General features: G+C 43.5%; 1 protein-coding gene across 1 annotated transcript in view; it reads left to right on the top strand.

Annotated features, from left to right (window-relative positions):
• Positions 1-19,559, top strand: part of LOC128654735 (uncharacterized) — a 125,057-nt gene extending 105,498 nt beyond the window's left edge. The window contains exon 3 of the mRNA XM_053708831.1: positions 17,930-19,559. Coding sequence (XP_053564806.1) covers positions 17,930-17,936 — 7 coding nt within the window. The 3' untranslated portion in view covers positions 17,937-19,559. The remainder of the gene's footprint in view (positions 1-17,929) is intronic.
• The last annotated feature ends 3,678 nt before the right edge of the window (positions 19,560-23,237 follow it).

Raw genomic sequence — 23,237 nt, 5'->3', positions numbered from 1 at the left:
AGCAAGCCAGCGCCTAAGAAGGGCTCCAAGAAAACCGTAACAAGTTTCATTTCATAAAGAGTTAACTCTTTTTTTTCAGCTTTTAGAAACTATTGTCTAATCACCTCTGGAGCCAGACTGCTAATTGATAAGATGAACTTGTAAACTTGTTATCTTAAGTACTGTAATCCTATTGTGGCCTGTCAAAGGACAGTGCTCTCTATCTAAATGTGTGATGGGGGATTTTGTGCTTCCCCCCCTCTCCCCCTGGGAGTGCCCTGTGTGCATGTAACCTTAATAAAAAGCAGGCTGGGCATCCCAGTCCTGAGTTCTTGTTTTGACCCTCAATCGCAGCGTTGACTCGTTTTTGTGGGCAGAAGGGTATCCTAGCTGTACTGCAGCTAAGGGAGATTATTCTATATTTGCGAGACTCATATAGAATACTATGGAAAGCAGCTTCTCCCCTCTTTAGCAATAGGGATCCAGGCTACTAAGCGGTCCATCTCTCAGCGAGACTAAGGGTAACCGTAACATTTGGCGGCAGCGGCGGGATTTTCCTGGATTTCCTAGGAGAGGTACAGAACGGATGGAGAGCGCTTACGAAAAATTGAAGCGTACAACCCTAAAGGATTTACTTGAAAGCAGAGGGGGGTACGCCAGCAACCGGCCGAGGAGAGAGCTGATCGCAGAATTGACCGAACTGGATCAGAGCTTCACAATGGCGGAAACACCGACCACAATTAGTGACGAAAAAACCAGGATTGTTCGGGAAAGGCTCTCATTATACGGGCCGAACCCCTCCATGGAATTGGTACAGCAGTTGATGGCGGAGGCGGACGAGGATATACGAGAGACTCGAGCCCACGAACTCAACCTAGCGAACGCACACCGCAATGCTGAAGCCCCGCAGGTAATCATCCCTGTCGAAAATGCTGGGAGGCCCAAGATACCCTATGCGGCATTTCGACCCTTCCTAGAGAGCGAGACAGGGATTGATGAATATTTGGCGGACTTCGAAAGGCAATGTGCCCTGCACCAGATTCCCAACAGAGAGTGGCCCACGATATTGTCTGGGAAACTATCCGGGCGAGCCCTGGAAGCCTTTCGTACTCTGGGTGCTGAGGAAGTGACACAGTATGAGCTAGTTAAGGAGACACTCTTGCGACGGTACGCTGTAACTCCGGACACGTATCGCCGACAGTTTCGGGGCACGGAAAAGAAGCCTAACGATACCCATATGGAATGGGCGCACCGAATGCGGAGAGCGGCAAATCACTGGCTGAGCGGAAGTAAAGCGGTGACTGGGGAGGAAATTTTACAATTGTTTCTCTTAGAACATTTTTATAATGGCATGGAACAGCAAGGGAAGGAATGGCTGCGAGACAGGCGGCCTTCTACCTTAGAAGAAGCAGCCAAATTGGCCGATGAACATTATGACTCCCGTCTTCACGAACCCATGAACTACCGAGCTCCAGCACGGGTCGAACCCAGAGAGGTTTACCGTGCACCCCCTCGTGCTGAATTCCGAGCCCCGGTGCCCACAGGGCCCGTCCGACACTCAGGACCACCCAATAACAGCTCTGAGCGTCCCAGACCGACTTGCCACCGATGCAAGCAACCAGGGCATTTCATGGCTAGCTGCCCCCTTAATACGCACCAGACACCCAGGAATTACAATGACCCCTCTGGGTCCTATCGTCCGGCCCGGGCCCTCTGTGTTAACCAAGAGGCCCCTATGGAGGGATATGTGGGGCCGCTTCACGAGGCAGACCCTGTATATGCTGCCTCAGATAACCGCCAGCACCATCGGCAGAGGGTATGGCTCGAGGGGCGATCTACCGAGGGATTGCGAGACACAGGGGCTACTATCACGCTGGTACAGAGTCATTTGGTGCCAGAGCACAAGCGATCCGGACAGACTGTGGCCGTTAGAGTGGCGGGGGGGGATGTGTACAAAATTCCAACAGCTAAAGTGCATCTTGATTGGGGAGCGGGAAAGGGGGCTGTGAACGTGGGCCTAATGGATAATTTACCTGCCGAAGTACTACTGGGCAACGATTTGGGCCCCATGACTTCTGCCTATGCTCCAGTATGCAACAACGAGGCGGACCCAGTGACTACACGGGCCCAAGCCCGGACGGAGCGAGAGCTTTCACCAGTGCGGGAGACACAGGTAAGACCTACCCCGACCTTGCCTGACAGGTTAGGCCCCATACCCTGGGACACCCCAGATGCTTTCGAGGCAGAGTCTAAGACTGACCCGACCTTACAAAAGTACCGGGAACGAGCAGAGACCGGAGGGGGCGGGGCAGATAACGAAACATTCTTATGGGAAAAAGGGAAACTATACCGCTGGACAGAGAAAAGGGGACAGCGTAGGCGACAGCTGGTAGTGCCCCACAAATACCGTCAAGAAATCCTCAAAATAGGCCACGACATCCCCTTAGCAGGCCACCTAGCCGTTACCCGTACCCTACACCGCATTACTCACACGTTCTTTTGGCCAGGGGTGCACGCTGACGTTAGAACTTACTGTAACACCTGCGATGTGTGTCAACGAGTAGGAAGGCGAGGCGATCACCCTAAAGCCCAGCTAGTAAATATGCCCATTGTAGAGGAACCCTTCAGCCGGGTTGCTATTGACCTAGTGGGACCACTGGCTACCCCTAGTCCCTCCGGTAAGCGATACATTCTTACCGTAGTGGACTACGCTACCAGGTACCCAGAGGCTGTCGCCCTATCCAACATACAAGCGGATACGGTAGCGAATGCACTAGTACAGGTGTTCTCCCGGGTAGGATTTCCAAAAGAAATCCTATCCGACCGAGGCACCCAATTTACGGCTGAATTGACCCAACAACTCTGGCAGGTTTGCAAAATTAAGTCCCTCCTAAGCTCCCCATACCACCCCCAGACGAACGGGCTGTGTGAGAGGTTCAATGGGACCCTCAAGCAAATGCTCAAGACGTTCACTCAGGAATACCGAGACTGGGAACGCTTCCTGCCGCACCTCCTATTTGCTTATCGGGAGGTGCCCCAGGAAACGACAGGGTTCTCTCCCTTCGAGTTGCTCTACGGAAGAAAGGTACGGGGACCCCTAAACCTGATCCGGGAGCACTGGGAGGGAGAGATGGAGGCTGACGGTGTCCCAATTGTGCCATACGTGCTGGAACTCAGGGACCGAATGGAGCAATTAGCCAAATCCGTGCGGGCTAATCTCCAGTTGGCCCAGAGAAGACAGAAAGTATGGTACGATCGGGGGGCCCGAAAGAGAATCTTCACCATAGGACAAAAGGTGTTAGTACTTAAGCCGGTGAAGACAGACAAATTGCAGGCGTCCTGGCAGGGTCCCTACCAGATCGTAGAGAAAAGGGGAGACACCACTTATGTGATAGCTAGCTGCCACGACAACAATCTTAGAAAGACATTCCATGTAAACATGCTCAAGGAATATTTTGAGCGACCAGAGAACGTGACGGCCGTATGTTGTTCCCCTCAGGAAGACCCCGACAGTTTACCCATTCCAGACCTATTAGAAAAGAGCCTCCCCACAGGTATAGTGGCGCAGGTTCAGATAGGGGACCGACTTAGCCCCACTGAAAGGGAGCAGCTCAACCAACTCCTCCAGTCCAAACACCTCACCTTCTCCCCGAAGCCAGGGTACACTACTTTAACCACCCACCAGGTAGATACTCCGGGACAAGCTCCCTTGCGCCAGGCTCCGTACCGAATCCCCGAAGCAGTTAGGACAGGAATGAAGAAGGAGATCGATGAGATGCTCCAGCTCAGGGTAATTGAGCCCTCCGATAGTCCCTGGGCCTCCCCAGTTGTCTTGGTGCCCAAGAAAGATGGGACCACCCGGTTCTGCGTAGACTATCGGAGGCTCAATGAAAATACCGTGACGGACGCTTACCCTATGCCCAGGGTAGACGAGCTACTCGATCGTATAGCCAGGGGAAATTACCTGACCACTATTGACCTCTGCAAAGGTTACTGGCAGATTCCCCTGGCCCCAGAGGCTATCCCCAAGTCGGCATTCGTCACCCCATTCGGCTTATATCAGTTTAGGGTAATGCCGTTTGGGATGAAGAATGCCCCAGCTACATTCCAGCGCTTGGTGGATAGGCTCCTGGATGGCTTCCAGAGTTTTGCTTGCGCCTACCTGGACGACATAGCGATCCACAGTGAGTCCTGGGAGGACCACTTAGCTCATGTGGGAATGGTTCTGGATCAGATCCGGGCTGCTGGCCTGACTCTGAAGCCAGAAAAATGCCACTTTGGGATGGCCGAGGTACAGTACCTGGGTCACCGGGTGGGGTGTGGAAAGCAGCGACCAGAGCCGGCCAAAATAGAAGCTGTCGCCAATTGGCCCACCCCCATCACTAAGACTCAGGTCCTAGCCTTCCTGGGCACGGCAGGGTACTATAGACGGTTCGTACCAGACTACAGCACACTTGCCAAACCCCTGACTGACTTGACCAAGAAGAACTTACCTCGACAGGTCCTGTGGTCTCCCCACTGTGAAACGGCTTTCCAGGCTCTCAAAAATGCTCTAATTAACGCTCCTGTCTTGGCGGCCCCAGCCCTTAACAAACGTTTTATCGTCCATACCGATGCTTCCATGTTCGGGCTGGGAGCCGTCCTCAGCCAAGTAGGCGAAGATGGAGGGGAGCATCCAGTTGCCTACATCAGCCGGAAGCTCCTGCCCCGCGAAGTCAGCTATGCAGCGGTCGAAAAGGAGTGTTTGGCTTTGGTGTGGGCATTAAAGAAATTGACTCCCTATTTATATGGTCAGGAGTTCACTCTGGTCACCGACCATAACCCGTTGGTGTGGCTGAACCGGGTCTCTGGAGATAACGGCAGGCTATTACGTTGGAGCTTATCGTTGCAAACCTTCAATTTCACCATTACTTACAGACCTGGGAAACAGAATGGCAACGCCGACGGGTTGTCCAGACAAACCGACCTCAGCCCCGCATAACCAGCGGTCTGGACAGCCTTAGTCTGCCCCGAAAAGGGGTCAGACCGTGTCTGCCAGAGTGTTCCACAGAAAGGGAGCAATGTTACAGAAGCATTAGTTATTTTGTTGTGAAGAGCTTATTTCCCAGCAGCAATGCCTGAACCAGCAAGCCAGCGCCTAAGAAGGGCTCCAAGAAAACCGTAACAAGTTTCATTTCATAAAGAGTTAACTCTTTTTTTTCAGCTTTTAGAAACTATTGTCTAATCACCTCTGGAGCCAGACTGCTAATTGATAAGATGAACTTGTAAACTTGTTATCTTAAGTACTGTAATCCTATTGTGGCCTGTCAAAGGACAGTGCTCTCTATCTAAATGTGTGATGGGGGATTTTGTGCTTCCCCCCCTCTCCCCCTGGGAGTGCCCTGTGTGCATGTAACCTTAATAAAAAAGCAGGCTGGGCATCCCAGTCCTGAGTTCTTGTTTTGACCCTCAATCGCAGCGTTGACTCGTTTTTGTGGGCAGAAGGGTATCCTAGCTGTACTGCAGCTAAGGGAGATTATTCTATATTTGCGAGACTCATATAGAATACTATGGAAAGCAGCTTCTCCCCTCTTTAGCAATAGGGATCCAGGCTACTAAGCGGTCCATCTCTCAGCGAGACTAAGGGTAACCGTAACACAGGCTACAAAGGATTTTCGTCAGTCTTCTGAATTGTTTGTTGCTTTTCTGGTATATGTAAAGGCCAGAAAGCTGCTGCCACTTTTCTTTCTCTCTGATTGAGATTTTTTTTTCTCGTAGGGCTTATGAGTCTGATGGACAGCAGCCTCCTGAGATATTTACAGCTCTCTCCACTAGGGCGGTGTCTTCTTCTGGGGCCTTCAAGAATGATGCCTCTGTAGAACAGATTGTAAAGCGGCGACTTGGCACTTCTTTGCACACTTTTTCTAAAATCTTTATATTTGATGTTTTTACCTTGGCTGATGTTTCCTTTGGGAGAAAGGTTCTGCAAGCAGTGGTGCCTTCTGTTTGGGTTACCTGTCTTGCCCTCCCGTATCATCTGTGCCCTCTAGCTTGGGAATTGATGATCCGTGGACTCACCGTGTCATTAGAAAGAAAAAAATTATGCTTACCTGATAAATTTCTTTCTTTCTTGACACGGTGAGTCCATGGCCCTCCCTGTTTTTTTCAGACAGGCTCTTTTCAGGCACCTCTGCACCTTGTGTTATTTCCTTTCTCTCCTTTCCTTTCCGTCGAATGACTGGGGTTTGTGGGAAGGGAAGTGACATATATAGCAGCTCTGCTGTGGTGCTCTTTGCCTCTTCCTGCTGGCCAGGAGTGATATTCCCCAACAGAAATTGATGATCCGTGGACTCACTGTGTCAAGAAATAAATTTATCAAGCATAAATTTTTGTTTTTTCGGCTCAGATGGGGTGCAGCATGTTTGGTGTGAACCTGGTCAGGATTATTACAGTAAATGCAAAGTCCCAACAATGAATCATGGAGGTGGGAGTGTGACTATATGGGGCTGTATGACTGCAAAAGGTGTTGGGGAGATGACATTTATAGATGGCACCATGAATGCCTGCAATATACTGGTCACACGATGACTCCCAGTCTCCAGAAGTTTGGCAGAGGACGAATATTCCAGCATTATAACGATCCAAAGCACACTGCCAAAATCACAAAGGAGTTTCTAAAGGAGAAACACGTGAAACCTATGACCTGACCAATTAAGTCACCTGACTTGAATCCAGCAGAACACCTTTGGGGTATTTTAAAGAGAATGGTAGAGCGACACAACCCCTCCAGTAAAGAGCAGTTGAAAAAAATGATCTCTTAAGAAGGGCAGAACATCTCTCTAGAAATTTGTACGACACTGGTTCCCTCCATGCCAAGGAGGATTGAGTCTGTCATTAAAAATAAAGATGGACATGCAAAGTATTGAAGAAAATAAAAGGTTTGAATCTCAGTAATGAAAGGTGCACTGACTTTTGTTGCATTGATTTCCTGCTTTAGGGCCAGTATTTTTAATATAGTAAATCTAAACTGTTACGCCTAGATTACGAGTTTGGCGTTAGCCTTAAAAAGCAGCGTTGAGAGGTCCCAACACTGCTTTTTAACATCCGCTGGTATTACGAGTCAGGCAGGAAAGGGTCTACTGCTCACTTTTCTTCCGCGACTCGAGGCTACCGCAAATCCCCTTTACGTCAATTGCGTATCCTATCTTTTTTTAATGGGATTTGCCTAACGCTGGTATTACGAGTCTTGGAAGAAGTGAGCGGTAGACCCTCTCCTGGCAAGACTTCTACCGCATTTAAAAGTCAGTAGTTAAAGGGACACTGAACCCAAATTTTTTCTTTTGTGATTCATATAGAGCAAGCAATTTTAAGCAACTTTCTAATTTACTCCTATTATCAATTTTTCTTCGTTCTCTTGCTTTCTTTATTTGAAAAAGAAGACATCTAAGCTAAGGAGCCAGCCAATTTGTGGTTCAGAACCATGGTCAGCACTTGTTTATTGGTGCTGTCCAATCAGCAAGGACAACCCAGGTTGTTCACTAAAAATGGGCCGGCATCTAAACTTAAATTCTTGCTTTTCAAATAAAGATACCAAGTGAATAAAACAAATTTGACAATAGGAGTAAATTAGAAAGATGCTTAAAATTGCATGCTCTAAAAAAGCAAAGAAAAAATTTGGGTACAGTGTCCCTTTAAGAGTTTTATGGGCTAACGCGCCGGAACATAAAACTCTTAACTAAAGTGCTAAAAAGTACACTAACACCCATAAACTACCTATTAACCCCTAAACCGAGCCCCCCCCCTCACATCACAAACACTATAATAAAATTATTTAACCCCTAATCTGCTGACCAGACATCGCCGCCACTTTAATAAATGTATTAACCCCTAAACCGCCGCACTCCGCCTCGCAAACACGAGTTAAATTTTATTAACCCCTAATCTTCGCCGACACCTACTTACATTTATTAACCTCTAATCTGCCACCCCCAACGTCGCCACTACTATATTAAAGGTATTAACCCCTAAACCTAAGTCTAAACATAACCCTAACCCCCCCCCCAACTTAAATATAATTTAAATTAAACAAAATAAATTTAACATAATTAAATAAAATAATCCTATTTAAAACTAAATACTTACCGATAAAATAAACCCTAAGCTAGCTACAATATAACTAATAGTTACATTGTGGCTAGCTTAGGGTTTATTTTTATTTTACAGGCAAATTTGTATTTGTTATAACTAGGTACAATAGTTATTAAATAGTTATTAACTATTTAATAACTACCTAGCTAAAATAAAGACAAAATTACATGTAAAATAAATCCTAACCTAAGTTACAATTACACCTAACACTACACTATCATTAAACTAATTACAATTAAATTCAATAAACTAAATTACGAAAAAAACAAACACTAAATTACAGAAAATAAAAAAAGAATTACAAGAATTTTAAACTAATTACACCTAATCTAATCCCCCTAATAAAATAAAAAAGCCTCCCAAAATAATAAAATTTCCCTACCCGATACTAAATTACAAGTAGCCCTTAAAAGGGCCTTTTGCAGGGCATTGCCCCAAAGTAATCGGCTCTTTCACCTGTAAAAGAAAAATACAATACCCCCCCAACATTAAAACCCACACACCCCTACTCTAAAACCCACCCAATCCCCCCTTAAAAAACCTAACACTAACCCCCTGAAGATCTCCCTACCTTGAGCCGTCTTCACCCAGCCGGGCACAAGTGGACCTCCAGAGGGGCAGAAGTCTTCATCGGATCCGGGCAGAAGACGTCCTCCAAGCGGCAGAAATCTTCATCCAAGCGGCATCTTCTATCTTCATCCATCCGGAGCGGGTCCATCTTCAATCCAGCCGATGCGGAGCCATCCTCTTCAAACGAAGTCCTAACGAAGAATGAAGGTATCCAAGATGGCGTCCCTTGAATTCCGATTGGCTGATAGGATTCTATAAGCCAATCGGAATTAAGGTAGGAAAAATCCTATTGGCTCAGCCAATAGGATTGAGCTCGCATTCTATTGGCTGATTGGAACAGCTGATTACTTTGGGGCAATGCCCCGCAAAAGGCCCTTTTAAGGGCTATTTGTAATTTAGTATAGGGTAGGGAAACTTTTATTATTTTGGGGGGCTTTTTTATTTTATTAGGGGGATTAGATTAGGTGTCATTAGTTTAAAATTCTTGTAATTCTTTTTTTTATTTTCTGTAATTTAGTGGGGGGGGGGGTTTCCGTAATTTTGTTTATTGAATTTAATTGTAATTAATTGTAGGTAGTTTAGGTAATTAGTTTAATGATAGTGTAGTGTTAGGTGTAATTGTAACTTAGGTTAGGATTTATTTTACAGATAATTTTGTCTATTTTAGCTAGGTAGTTATTAAATAGTTAATAACTATTTAATAACTATTGTACCTAGTACTATTAGTTATATTGTAGCTATCTTATGGTTTATTTTTTATAGGTAAGTATTTAGTTTTAAATAGGAATAATTTATTTAATTGTAGTTATTTTATTTAGATCTATTTAAATTATATTTAAAGTAAGGGGGTGTTAGGGTTAAAGTTAGACTTAGGTTTAGGGGTTAATAACTTTATAGTGGCGGTGGCAGATTAGGGGTTAATTTAATATAGTTGCGGCGACGTTGGAGGGGCAGATTAGGGGTTAATAACTATAATGTAGGTGTCGGCGATGTTGGGGGTAGCAGATTAGGGGTTTATAAGTATAATGTAGGTGGCGGCGGTGTCCGGAGCGGCAGATTAGGGGTTAATAGTATAATGCAGGTGGCGACGATGTCGGGGGTGGCAGATTAGGGGTTAATAAGTGTAATATTAGGGGTGTTTAGACTCGAGCTTCATGTTAGGGTGTTAGGTGCAGACATATTTTTTATTTCCCCATAGGAATCAATGGGGCTGCGTTAGGAGCTGAACGCTGCTTTTTTGCAGGTGTTGGGTTTTTTTTTCAGCCAGCTCAGCCCCATTGTTTCCTATGGGGAAATCGTACACAAGCACATTTAGCCAGCTTACCGCTACCGTAAGCAACGCTGGTATTGAGGTGAGATGTGGAGCTAAATTTTGCTCTATGCTCACCTTTTTGCGGCTAACGCCAGGTTTAAAAAAACATTTAATACCAGCGTTGGCTTAAGGGAGCGGTGGGAAAAAAAGGAGCGTTCTAGCAGTTAGTTTTTAATTTTACATAAGAGCAAATACCCTACTGTAAAACTTAGACGTAATACAGTTACTGTTAGGTTATACAATTTTGAATCATTTGACATTTAAGTGATATTGCACTGGGGTGTACTCACTTGTTGTATACTGTATATACACATGAATACAAATATATAGCCATAAATACACATATCAAGTTGCTGCAAAACTCTTCAGTTTCATTTTCTTCTATAAGATACGACGAGTCCACAGATTCATCCTTTACTTGTGGGATATTATCCTCCTGCTAACGGGAAGTGGCAAAGAGCACCACAGCAGAGCTGTCTATATAGCTCCTCCCTTAGCTCCACTCCCCAGTCATTCTCTTTGCCTACTCTAAGTACTAGGAAGGGTAAAGTGAAAGAGGTGATAAAATGTTTTTATTTTCTTCAAGCAAGAGTTTTTTATTGTAAATTTTACCGGTGTGTACTATTTTCTCTCAGGCAGCAGATGGATGAAGACTTCTGCCTGGAGGCTGATGATCTTAGCATTTGTCACTAAAATCCAGAGCAGTTCCCACAGAATGGCTGAGGAGTGCTTAAGAAATTTCAGTGTGAGGAACGTTTTTCATGCTATATAGCAGTGAGGTATGTTCAGTCATTTTTTTCTAGAGAGACTGTGGAATTTCAGAATTGACAGTATCCCTATGAGGGTAAGGGTAAGCAGTAATCCTAAGAGAAGAGGGGGATTACTAAGCTTGCATATAGGGGCTAAGAAAAAATGGTTGACACTGAGTTTGAATGTTTGTGGGCAAACGTTTTTTGAACTGGGAGTGCTGATAACGTTTTTGGCAGTAACGTTTTTGAGGCTTTATTAGAGTGTACACTTGGCTTCTTTTTTGGGTTTAAGAACCCACATGGCTAGTTTGGGACCGCTCTGATGTGGTTTATTTGGGCTGAGAGACATCGAGTGAGATGGGCGGGGCCTATTTTCGCGCCTCAGTTGCGCAGTTGTATTTGCAAGGCAAGCAGCAAGCTCCAACTCCGGTGGGCCCTTGTGGAAGTATTGGGCCAAATCGAAGCTTTATCCCTGTTTTCCAGATCCTTGAGGGCAGGTAGGCGCCACAGCAGGGCTGTGGCGAGGTGCAGGGGGTGTTTTTAACCGGATTTAAATGTTCATAATTATCCGGTTTTTACAGTAAGGGCTAATGTTTATTTTCCTTGTGGGGCAATCTTAGCTGCATAATTTGAAACTTATATAAAAAATTGGAACGATTTGATTACTTTAAAGCAGTTTTGCAGAACGTGTATGCTTTTTTTCTCTTAAAGGCGCAGTACCGTTTTTTAAGATTATTTTTTCACTAAATAAAGTGTTTTCAAGCCTGTTTGTGGTCATTACTAGCCTGTTTAACATGTCTGACCTTGAGGAAAGCCAATGTTCAATGTGTTTGGAACCCATTGTGGAACCCCCACTTAAAATGTGTCCCTCATGCACTGAAAGGTCAATAAATTGCAAAGAACATATTTTAGCTACTAAAAGTATGTCGCAGGATGATTCTCAGTCAGAAGGGAATCGGGTTATGCCATCTAATTCTCCCCAAGTGTCACAACCATTAACGCCCGCACAAGCGACGCCAAGTACTTCTAGTGCGTCTAATTCTTTCACCCTGCAAGATATGGCCACAGTTATGAATACTACCCTCACAGAGGTTTTATCTAAGCTGCCTGGGTTGCAGGGGAAGCGCAGTAGGTCCGGTGTGAGAGTAAATGCTGAGCCTTCTGACGCTTTATTAGCCATTTCCGATGTACCCTCACAATGTTCTGAGTTGGGGGTGAGGGAATTGCTGTCTGAGGGAGAGATTTCTGATTCAGGAAAGATGTTCCCTTAGACAGACTCAGATATGACGGCTTTTAAATTTAAGCTAGAACACCTCCGCTTGTTACTCAGGGAGGTTTTAGCGACTCTGGATGATTGTGACCCTATTGTAATTCCACCAGAGAAATTGTGTAAAATGGATAGATATCTAGAGGTTCCTACTTACACTAATGTTTTTCCGGTCCCTAAGAGGATTTCGGACATTGTTACAAAGGAGTGGGATAGACCAGGTATTCCCTTTTCTCCCCCTCCTACCTTTAAGAAAATGTTTCCCATATCAGACACCATTCGGGATTCGTGGCAGACGGTCCCTAAGGTTGAGGGAGCTATTTCTACCCTAGCTAAGCTTACAACTATACCTATTGAGGACAGTTGTGCTTTCAAAGATCCTATGGATAAAAAATTAGAGGGTCTTCTAAGGAAAATATTTATTCATCAGGGTTTTCTTCTGCAACCTATAGCGTGCATTGTTCCTGTAACTACTGCAGCTGCGTTATGGTTCGAGGCTCTAGAGGAGGCTCTTCAGGTTGAGACCCCATTAGATGATATTTTGGATAGAATTAGGGCTCTCAAGCTAGCTAATTCTTTCATTATAGCGCATAGAGCGTTATGGCTTAAGTCCTGGTCTGCTGACGTGTCCTAAAAATCTAAGCTTTTAGCCAACCCTTTCAAGGGTAAGACCCTATTCGGGCCTGAACTGAAAGAGATCATTTCAGACATCACTGGAGGAAAAGGCCATGCCCTTCCTCAGGATAAGACAAATAAGATGAGGACCAAACAAAATAATTTTCTTTCCTTTCGAAACTTCAAAGGTGGTCCCTCTACCTCCTGCCCTGCTACAAAGCAGGAGGGGAATTTTGCTCAATCCAAGTCAGTCTGGAGACCTAACCAGACTTGGAACAAAGGTAAACAGACCAAGAAACCCGCTGCTGCCACCACCAAGACAGCATGAAGGGGCAGCCCCCGATCCGGGACCGGATCTAGTAGGGGGCAGACTTTCTCTCTTTGCTCAGGCTTGGGAAAGAGACGTTAAGGACTCCTGGGCTTTAGAAATCGTGACCCAGGGGTATCTTCTAGACTTCAAAGATTCTCCTCCAAGGGGGAGATTCCATCTTTCTCGATTGTCTGTAAACTAGACAAAAAGAGAGGCGTTCTTACACTGCGTAGAAGACCTTTATAAGAGTTCCATTCCTGGGAACTCTGATAGATTCGGTTGACATGAAAAATTTTCTGACGGAGGTCAGGAAATCAAAGATTTTAACCACCTGCCAAGCTCTTCATTCCATTCCTCGGCCGTCCGTGGCTCAGTATATGGAGGTAATCCGACTAATGGTAGCGGCAATGAACATAGTTCCGTTTGCTCGCTTGCATCTCAGACCACTGCAACTTTGCATGCTCAATCAGTGGAATGGGGATTATGCAAATATCTCCTCAGATAAATCTGGATCAAGAGACCAGAGACTCACTTCTTTGGTGGTTGTCACAGGATCATCTGTCCCAGGGAATGTGTTTCCGCAGGCCAGCATGGGTCATAGTGACGACGGACACCAGCCTATTGGCCTGGGGTGCAGTCTGGAATTCCCTGAAAGCACAGGGTGTGTGGACTCAGGAGGAGGCTCTCCTCCCGATAAATATTCTAGAACTGAGAGCGATATTCAATGCGCTTCAGGCGTGGCCTCAGCTGGCTTTGGCCAGATTCATAAGATTCCAGTCGGACAATATCACGACTGTAGCATATATCAATCATCAGGGGGGAACAAAGAGTTTTCTAGCGATGATAGAGGTTACCAAAATAATTAGATGGGCAGAGACTCACTCTTGCCATCTATCAGCAATCTATATCCCAGGAGTGGAGAACTGGGAAGTGGATTTTCTAAGTCGTCAGACTTTTCATCCGGGGGAGTGGCAACTCATCCGGAGGTGTTTGCACAACTGATTCATCATTGGGGCACACCAGAATTGGATCTGATGGCATCTCGTCAGAATGCCAAACTTCCTTGTTACAGGTCCAGATCAAGGGATCCTCAAGCAGTACTGATAGATGCTCTAGCAGTACCTTGGTCGTTCAACCTGGCTTATGTGTTTCCACCATTTCCTCTCCTTCCTCGTCTGATTGCCAGAATCAAACAGGAGAGAGCTTCGGTGATTTTGATAGCACCTGCGTGGCCACACAGGACTTGGTATGCAGACCTGGTGGACATGTCATCTCTACAACCATGGACTCTGCCTCTGAGACAGGACCTTCTGATTCAAGGTCCGTTCCAGCATCCAAATCTAGTTTCTCTGTGGCTGACTGCATGGAGATTGAACTCCTTGATTTTATCCAAGCGGGGATTCTCTGAGTCGGTCATCGAAAGCCTGTCACTAGGAAAATTTATCATAAGATATGGCGTAAATATCTTTATTGGTGCGAATCCAAAGGCTACTCATGGAGTAAGATCAGGATTCCTAGGATTTTGTCCTTTCTCCAAGAAGGATTGGAGAAGGGGCTATCGGCTAGTTCCTTAAAGGGACAGATATCTGCTTTATCAATTCTACTGCACAAGCGTCTCGCATATGTTCCAGACGTTCAGTCGTTCTGTCAGGCTTTAGTTAGAATCAAGCCTGTGTTTAAACCTGTTGCTCCGCCATGGAGTTTGAATTTAGTTCTTAAAGTTCTTCAAGGGGTTTCGTTTGAACCTATGCATTCCATAGATATTAAGCTTCTATCTTGGAAAGTTCTGTTTTTAGTTGCTATCTCTTCGGCTCGAAGAGTTTCTGAACTTTCTGCGTTGCAATGCGACTCGCCTTATCTTGTTTTCCATGCTGATAAGGTGGTTTTGCGTACCAGACCTGGATTCCTTCCTAAGGTTGTTACTAATAAGAATATCAATCAGGAAATTGTTGTTCCTTCCCTTTGTCCTAATCCTTCCTCTAAGAAGGAGAGTCTGTTGCACAACTTGGACGTGGTTCGTGCTTTGAAGTTTTACTTGCAAGCGACCAAAGATTTCTGTCAAACATCTTCTCTGTTTGTTGTCTATTCTGGAAAACGTAGAGGTCAAAAAGCTACGGCTACCTCTCTTTCTTTTTGGCTGAAAAGCATCATCCGTTTGGCATACGAGACTGCTGGACAGCAGCCTCCTGAAAGGATTACAGCTCACTCTACTAGAGCGGTGGCTTCCACATGGGCTTTTAAAAATGATGCTTCTGTTGGTCTTCGCTTCAAATCTTTTCCAAATTTTACAATTTGATACTTTTGCTTCTTCGGAGGCTATTTTTGGGAGAAAAGTTCTTCAAGCAGTGGTGCCTTCTGTTTAACCATCTGTCTTGTCCCTCCCGTTCATCCGTGTCCTATAGCTTTGGTATTGTATCCCACAAGTAAAGGATGAATCCGTGGACTCGTCGTATCTTATAGAAGAAAAGAAAATTTATGCTTACCTGAAATTAATTTCTTCTATGGTACGACGAGTCCACGGCCCGCCCTGTCATTTTAAGACAGATTATATTTTTTTATTTAAACTTCAGTCACCTCTGCACCTTTCAGTTTCTCCTTTTTCTTCCTGTACCTTCGGTCGAATGAATGGGGGTGGAGCTAAGGGAGGAGCTATATAGACAGCTCTGCTGTGGTGCTCTTTGCCACTTCCTGTTAGCAGGAGGATAATATCCCAAAAGTAAAGGATGAATCAGTGGACTCGTCGTATCATAGAAGAAATTAATTTATCAGGTAAGCATAAATTTACTTTTTAGAAAGAAAAGGTGTGTTATTTCCCCATATTGATTGAAGGCAAAAAAGAGAAGAATAGACAGACACAGGCAAAAAAGAGAAGAATAGACAGACACAGACAAAAAAGAGAAGAATAGACAGACACTCTCTCTCTTTTTTGCCAGTGTACGTCTCTCTCTCTTTTTTGCCAGTGTATGTCTCTCTCTTTTTTGCCAGTGTATGTCTCTCTCTTTTTTGCCAGTGTATCTCTCTCTCTTTTTTACCAGTGTACGTCTCTCTTTTTTACCAGTGTACGTCTCTCTCTTTTTTGCCAGTGTACGTCTCTCCCTTTTTTGCCAGTGTACGTCTCTCCCTTTTTTGCCAGTGTACGTCTCTCCCTTTTTTGCCAGTGTACGTCTCTCCCTTTTTTGCCAGTGTACGTCTCTCCCTTTTTTGCCAGTGTACGTCTCTCCCTTTTTTGCCAGTGTACGTCTCTCCCTTTTTTGCCAGTGTACGTCTCTCCCTTTTTTGCCAGTGTACGTCTCTCCCTTTTTTGCCAGTGTACGTCTCTCCCTTTTTTGCCAGTGTACGTCTCTCCCTTTTTTGCCAGTGTCTGTCTCTCCCTTTTTTGCCAGTGTCTGTCTCTCCCTTTTTTGCCAGTGTCTGTCTCTCCCTTTTTTGCCAGTGTCTGTCTCTCCCTTTTTTGCCAGTGTCTGTCTCTCCCTTTTTTGCCAGTGTCTGTCTCTCCCTTTTTTGCCAGTGTCTGTCTCTCGCTTTTTTGCCAGTGTCTGTCTCTCCCTTTTTTGCCAGTGTCTGTCTCTCCCTCTTTTGCTAGTGTCTGTCTGTCTCTCTCTCTCTCTTTTGCCAGTGTCTGTCTGTCTCTCTCTCTCTTTTGCCAGTGTCTGTCTGTCTCTCTCTCTCTTTTGCCAGTGTCTGTCTGTCTCTCTCTCTCTCTTTTGCCAGTGTCTGTCTCTCCCTTTTTTGCCAGTGTCTGTCTCTCCCTCTTTTGCTAGTGTCTGTCTGTCTCTCTCTCTCTCTCTTTTGCTAGTGTCTGTCTGTCTCTCTCTCTTTTGCCAGTGTCTGTCTGTCTCTCTCTCTTTTGCCAGTGTCTGTCTGTCTCTCTCTCTTTTGCCAGTGTCTGTCTGTCTCTCTCTCTCTCTTTTGCCAGTGTCTGTCTGTCTCTCTCTCTCTCTTTTGCCAGTGTCTGTCTCTTTTTTGCCAGACACTGGCACAAAAGAGAGAGACAGACAGACACTGGCACAAAAGAGAGAGACAGACAGACACTGGCACAAAAGAGAGAGACAGACAGACACTGGCACAAAAGAGAGAGACAGACAGACACTGGCAAAAAAGAGAGAGACAGACAGACACTGGCAAAAAAGAGAGAGACAGACAGACACTGGCAAAAAAGAGAGAGACAGACAGACACTGGCAAAAAAGAGAGAGACAGACAGACACTGGCAAAAAAGAGAGAGACAGACAGACACTGGCAAAAAAGAGAGAGACAGACAGACACTGGCAAAAAAGAGAGAGACAGACAGACACTGGCAAAAAAGAGAGAGACAGACAGACACTGGCAAAAAAGAGAGAGACAGACAGACACTGGCAAAAAAGAGAGAGACAGACAGACACTGGCAAAAAAGAGAGAGACAGACAGACACTGGCAAAAAAGAGAGAGACAGACAGACACTGGCAAAAAAGAGAGAGACAGACAGACACTGGCAAAAAAGAGAGAGACAGACAGACACTGGCAAAAAAGAGAGAGACAGACAGACACTGGCAAAAAAGAGAGAGACAGACAGACACTGGCAAAAAAGAGAGAGACAGACAGACACTGGCAAAAAAGAGAGAGACAGACAGACACTGGCAAAAAAGAGAGAGACAGACAGACACTGGCAAAAAAGAGAGAGACAGACAGACACTGGCAAAAAAGAGAGAGACAGACAGACACTGGCAAAAAAGAGAGAGACAGACAGACACTGGCAAAAAAGAGAGAGACAGACAGACACTGGCAAAAAAGAGAGAGACAGACAGACACTGGCAAAAAAGAGAGAGACAGCCAAAGATAGATAGTGATGTAAATCGTCTCTCTATATACAGTGTTGCCATTAGACCCTGTATACTGTTAGTTTTGTAATAAACTATTTCATATTATCATTAGGACATATTTAATACTTACTGAAATAGTTTAAAATGTTATTCTAAATGCAACTACCCTGTACTTATTGTTTTATTCTTATTTTCTTATTTAGGTTTTAATCCAAAGAGGAGTCCTCACACTTGTAGTGCTGCATCAGTGGGCATCAAATACACAGCGCTGGCAGAGCGGGCGCACACTGCACGTTTTATCGTCTTATCCGTAGCTCCTCTCCCTGCAACAGAGATGATATTTTAAAAAAAATTCCGTATTTTTAACTTTTTAATGTTTTCTGATTATTAGTACAGATATAATTACACTTTTATTTGATTACTGGGCTACTTGATCACACTCGCTATATTGGGGTCTATTCCAATCCATTAGAATAGTTGGGTGATGCGCTTTGTACAGGTTTTGTTTGTTATTAAACAGAGACCTCAATAGTCCATTTGAAAACCTGGTTAGCACCTGGTTGTCCAACAGCTTCGCATCTCCCTGTCTTCCCCATTAAAGTACACAACTAAACTGTTATCAACATAAGGATAATGTATGAATATGATACGTTGAGATAGAGATATATATATATTTATAAGTACAAAATACAAAGCGTAATTGTTTTTCCTTAAAATGGGCATTCCAGGGGTGTATATGAAATTGTCTCTCTAACCCCAGTGCAATTCTGTAAAGATTTTCGCACTACAGATCTCACAGTTTTTTTTATTGGAAACTAAAATGTGGCAAAACACAGAAGATAATTATAACCCTAATAGACAAACGCATGTATATGAAATATAGGACGTGTAAGACGCTATACACAGAAAGCAACATCATGTGATTTAGATTGACTGTAGAATTTCATTTTTAAAGTGCCCCCCCCCCCCGCTCACTGCTAACTTTGCTCCAAGGTGTGTTGTCTCTCTTCAGCGAGTTCCATTACTTTCAATAGGAGACATCTCGCCACTCGCAGAGACTGCTAGGGTCAGTGAGAAAAACCACGACTAAGAGGTGTAATCTACATTTCTATATGTGAGGGTGAGATGCACAGGAAATCGCTCAATAAAGGAAGCGTTATAAAGTGTTCAATTTTACAAATTATTCTTAAATTGGGTAAAACAAGTATTCAATGTAAACAGTTAAACTTGTACCTAAGTACAAAAAACTAAATTGTAAACAAGTTGTCATAATGCAAAAGGTTCCTTATATTCCTACTGTAAACTAAGTCCTGCAGCAATGGTGAGTGGGCTGAACAGGGGTTTTCCTTGGGTGTATATCAAGTTCCCTCACAATTGGTATCTAAATGATCTATATGAAGTATATTACACCTGTAGGTTTATGCTTATTAAAGTGGAAAAGACATGTGAAACTAGGAACAAATGCAACGTAAACTACACTGAAAACAGTGTAATTTGGTTCATATTTGCTTAAGAAAAAAAATATTGCTATCAGTGCCAGGTGCCCCCTTGCCACATTCACTCCCCCCTGTGAGAATCTGCATTCCAGCGAGCATCATTAGTTTTATGGGGATGAGCTCACAACTCTCCTGGAATACCTGGTTCACCCCTTTTTTTCCCTAGATTATTCCATGGGGTCTGCCTATGCGAGGGTTGGCATGCTGACATTTGTTGATTATCGGGCACTAAGAGCAAAATGAGTACCAGAGAATTTGAAGCTGAACCATGTTTTTCTTATGAGACAAGGAGGCTATTAATTGTAAAGGCAATAAAATGTTTTCCTGCCCATAAAAATGTTCAAGGATGTTATTTCTTAAACAAGGTTAGCAATTAAAAAAAACAGAGGATTTGGTATTTATATTTCTTTCATGTAATTAACAAGAGTCCATGAGCTAGTGACGTATGGGATATACATTCCTACCAGGAGGGGCAAAGTTTCCCAAACCTTAAAATGCCTATAAATACACCCCTCACCACACCCACAAATCAGTTTTACAAACTTTGCCTCCAAGGGAGGTGGTGAAGTAAGTTTGTGCTAGATTCTACGTTGATATGCGCTCCGCAGCAAGTTGGAGCCCGGTTTTCCTCTCAGCGTGCAGTGAATGTCAGAGGGATGTGAAGAGAGTATTGCCTATTGAATGCAGTGATCTCCTTCTACGGGGTCTATTTCATAAGGTTCTCTGTTATCGGTCGTAGAGATTCATCTCTTACCTCCCTTTTCAGATCGACGATATACTCTTATATTTACCATTTCCTCTACTGATTCTCGTTTCAGTACTGGTTTGGCTTTCTACAAACATGTAGATGAGTGTCCTGGGGTAAGTAAGTCTTATTTTCTGTGACACTCTAAGCTATGGTTGGGCACTTTATTTATAAAGTTCTAAATATATGTATTCAAACATTTATTTGCCTTGACTCAGAATGTTCAACTTTCCTTATTTCCAGACAGTCAGTTTCATATTTGGGATTATGCATTGAATTATCATATTTTTTTCTTACCTCAAAAATTTGACTTTTTTCCCTGTGGGCTGTTAGGCTCGCGGGGGCTGAAAATGCTTCATTTTATTGCGTCATTCTTGGCGCGGACTTTTTTGGCGCAAAAATTATTTTCCGTTTCCGGCGTCATACGTGTCGCCGGAAGTTGCGTCATTTTTTGACGTTATTTTGCGTCAAAGATGTCGGCGTTCCGGATGTGGCGTCATTTTTGGCGCCAAAAGCATTTAGGCGCCAAATAATGTGGGCGTCTTTTTTGGCGCTAAAAAATATGGGCGTCATTTTTGTCTCCACATTATTTAAGTCTCATTATTTATTGCTTCTGGTTGCTAGAAGCTTGTTCACTGGCATTTTTTTCCCATTCCTGAAACTGTCATTTAAGGAATTTGATCAATTTTGCTTTATATGTTGTTTTTTTCTTTTACATATTGCAAGATGTTCCACGTTGCAACTGAGTCAGAAGTTACTACAGGAAAATCACTGCACAGTGCTGGAGCTACCAAGCTAAGTCTGCTATAAACTTTTGGTATCTGTTTCTCCAGCTGTTGTTTGTATTGCATGTCATGTCAAACTTATTAATGCAGATAAAATTTCCTTTAGTACTGTTACATTACCTGTTGCTGTCCGTCAACATCTAATTTTCAGAGTGTTCCTGATAACATAAGAGATTTTATTTTTTAAATCCATTAAGAAGGCTATGTCTGTTATTTCTCCTTCTAGTATACATAAAAGTCTTTTAAAACTTCTCTTTTTTTCAGATGAATTTTTAAATGAACATCATCATTCTGATACTGATAATGGTTCTTCTGGTTCAGAGGTTTCTGTCTCAGAGGTTGATGCTGATAAATCTTTGTATTTGTTCAAGATGGAATTTATTCGTTCTTTACTTAAAGAAGTGTTATTTGCATTAGAAATAGAGGATACTGGTCCTCTTGATACTAAATGTAAACGTTTAAATAAGGTTTTTAAATCTCCTGTAGTTATTCCAGAAGTGTTTTATCTCCCTGATGCTATTTCTGAAGTAATTTCCAGGGAATGGAATAATTTGGGTAATTTATTTACTCCTTCTAGACGTTTAAGCAAATTATATCCTGTGCCATCTGACAGATTAGAGTTTGTTGGGACAAAAATCCCTAAGGTTATGGGGCTGTCTCTACTCCTGCTAATGTACTACTATTCCTATGGCAGATAGTACTTCATTTAAGGATCCTTTAGATAGGAAAATTGAATCCTTTCTAAGAAAAGCTTACTTATGTTCAGGTAATCTTCTTAGACCTGCTATATTTTTAGCGGATGTTGCTGCAGCTTCAACTTTTTGGTTAGATGCTTTAGCGCAACAAGTAACAGATCATAATTTTATAGCATTATTATTATTCTATAACATGCTAATAATTTTATTGGTGATACCATCTTTTGATATCATTAGAGTTGATGTCAGGTATATGTCTCTAGCTATTTTAGCTAGAAAAGCTTTATGGATTAAACTTGGAATGCTGACATGTCTTCTAAGTCAACTTTGCTTTCCCTTTCTTTCCAGGGTAAATAATCATTTCGTTCCTTTCCTCACAACAAGGAACAAAACCCTGATCCTTCATCTTCAGGAGCGGTATCAGTTTGGAAACTATTTCCAGTTTGGAATATATCCAAGCCTTATAGAATCCTATAGCCAGCTCTTAAGTACCTATGAAGGTGCGGCCCTTATTCCAGCTCAGCTGGTATGGGGCAGATTACGTTTTCTTCAAAGAAATTTGGATCAATTCCGTTCTTAATCTCTGGTTTCAGAAACATTGTTTCAGGAAGGTACAGAATTGGCTTCAAGTTAAGGCCTCCTGCTAAGAGATTCTTTTCTTTCCCGTGTCCCAATTGACACAGCAAGGCTCAGCATTTCTGAAATGTGTTTCAGATCTAGAGTTGGCTGGAGTATTTATGCCAGTTCCAGTTCTGGAACAGGGGCTGGGGTTTTATTTTATCTCTTCATTGTACCAAAGAAGGTCAATTCCTTCAGACCAGTTATGGATCTATCATTATTGAATCGTTATGTTAGGATACCAACATTCAAGATGGTTACTGTAGGTCTATCCTGCCTTTTGTTTAGCAAGGGCATTATATGTCTATAATAGATTTACAGAATGTGTATCTGCATATTCCGATTCATCCAGATCACTTTTAGTGTCTGAGATTCTCTTTTTAGACAAGCATTACCAGTTTTGTGGCTCTACTATTTGGTCTAGCCTCAGTTCCAAGAACTTTTTTCAAAGGTTCTCGGTGCCCTTCTTTCTGTAATCAGAGAATAGGGTTTTGGTATTTCCTTATTTGGACGATATCTTGGTACTTGCTCAGTCTTCTCATTTTCGAAGAATCTCATACGAATCGACTTGTGTTGTTTCTTCAAGTTCATGGTTGGAGGATCAATTTACCAATCAGTTTATTGATTCCTCAGACAAGGGTAACCTTTTTAGGTTTCTAGATAAATTCAGTGTCTATGACTCTGTCCTTGTCAGACAAGAGAAGTTTAACATTGATATCAGCTTGTCAAAACCTTCAGTCACAATCATTCCCTTTGGTAGCCTTATGCATGGAAATGTTGGATCTTAGGACTGCCGCATCAGATGCGATCTCCTTTGCTCGTTTTCACATGCGACCTCTTCAGCTCTGTATGCTGAACCAATGGTGCAGGGATTACTCAAAGATAACTCAATTAATATCTTTAAACCGATTTTACGACACTCTCTGACATGGTGGACAGATCACCATCGTTTAGTTCAGGGGGCTTCTTTGTTCTTCCGACCTGGACTATAATCTCAACAGATACGAGTCTTACAGGTTGGGGAGCTGTGTGGGGGTATCTGACGGCACAAGGGGTTTGGGAATCTCAGGAGGTGAGATTTCCGATCAATATTTTGGAACCCCGTGCAATTTTCAGAGCTCTTCAGTCTTGGCCTCTTCTGAAGAGAGAGTTGTTCATTGTTTTCAGATAAG

Source organism: Bombina bombina, chromosome 3 (genome assembly GCF_027579735.1).
Source record: "Bombina bombina isolate aBomBom1 chromosome 3, aBomBom1.pri, whole genome shotgun sequence".
In the NCBI taxonomy this organism is placed as follows: domain Eukaryota; kingdom Metazoa; phylum Chordata; class Amphibia; order Anura; family Bombinatoridae; genus Bombina; species Bombina bombina.
This window is presented reverse-complemented; position numbering and strand designations above follow the sequence as displayed.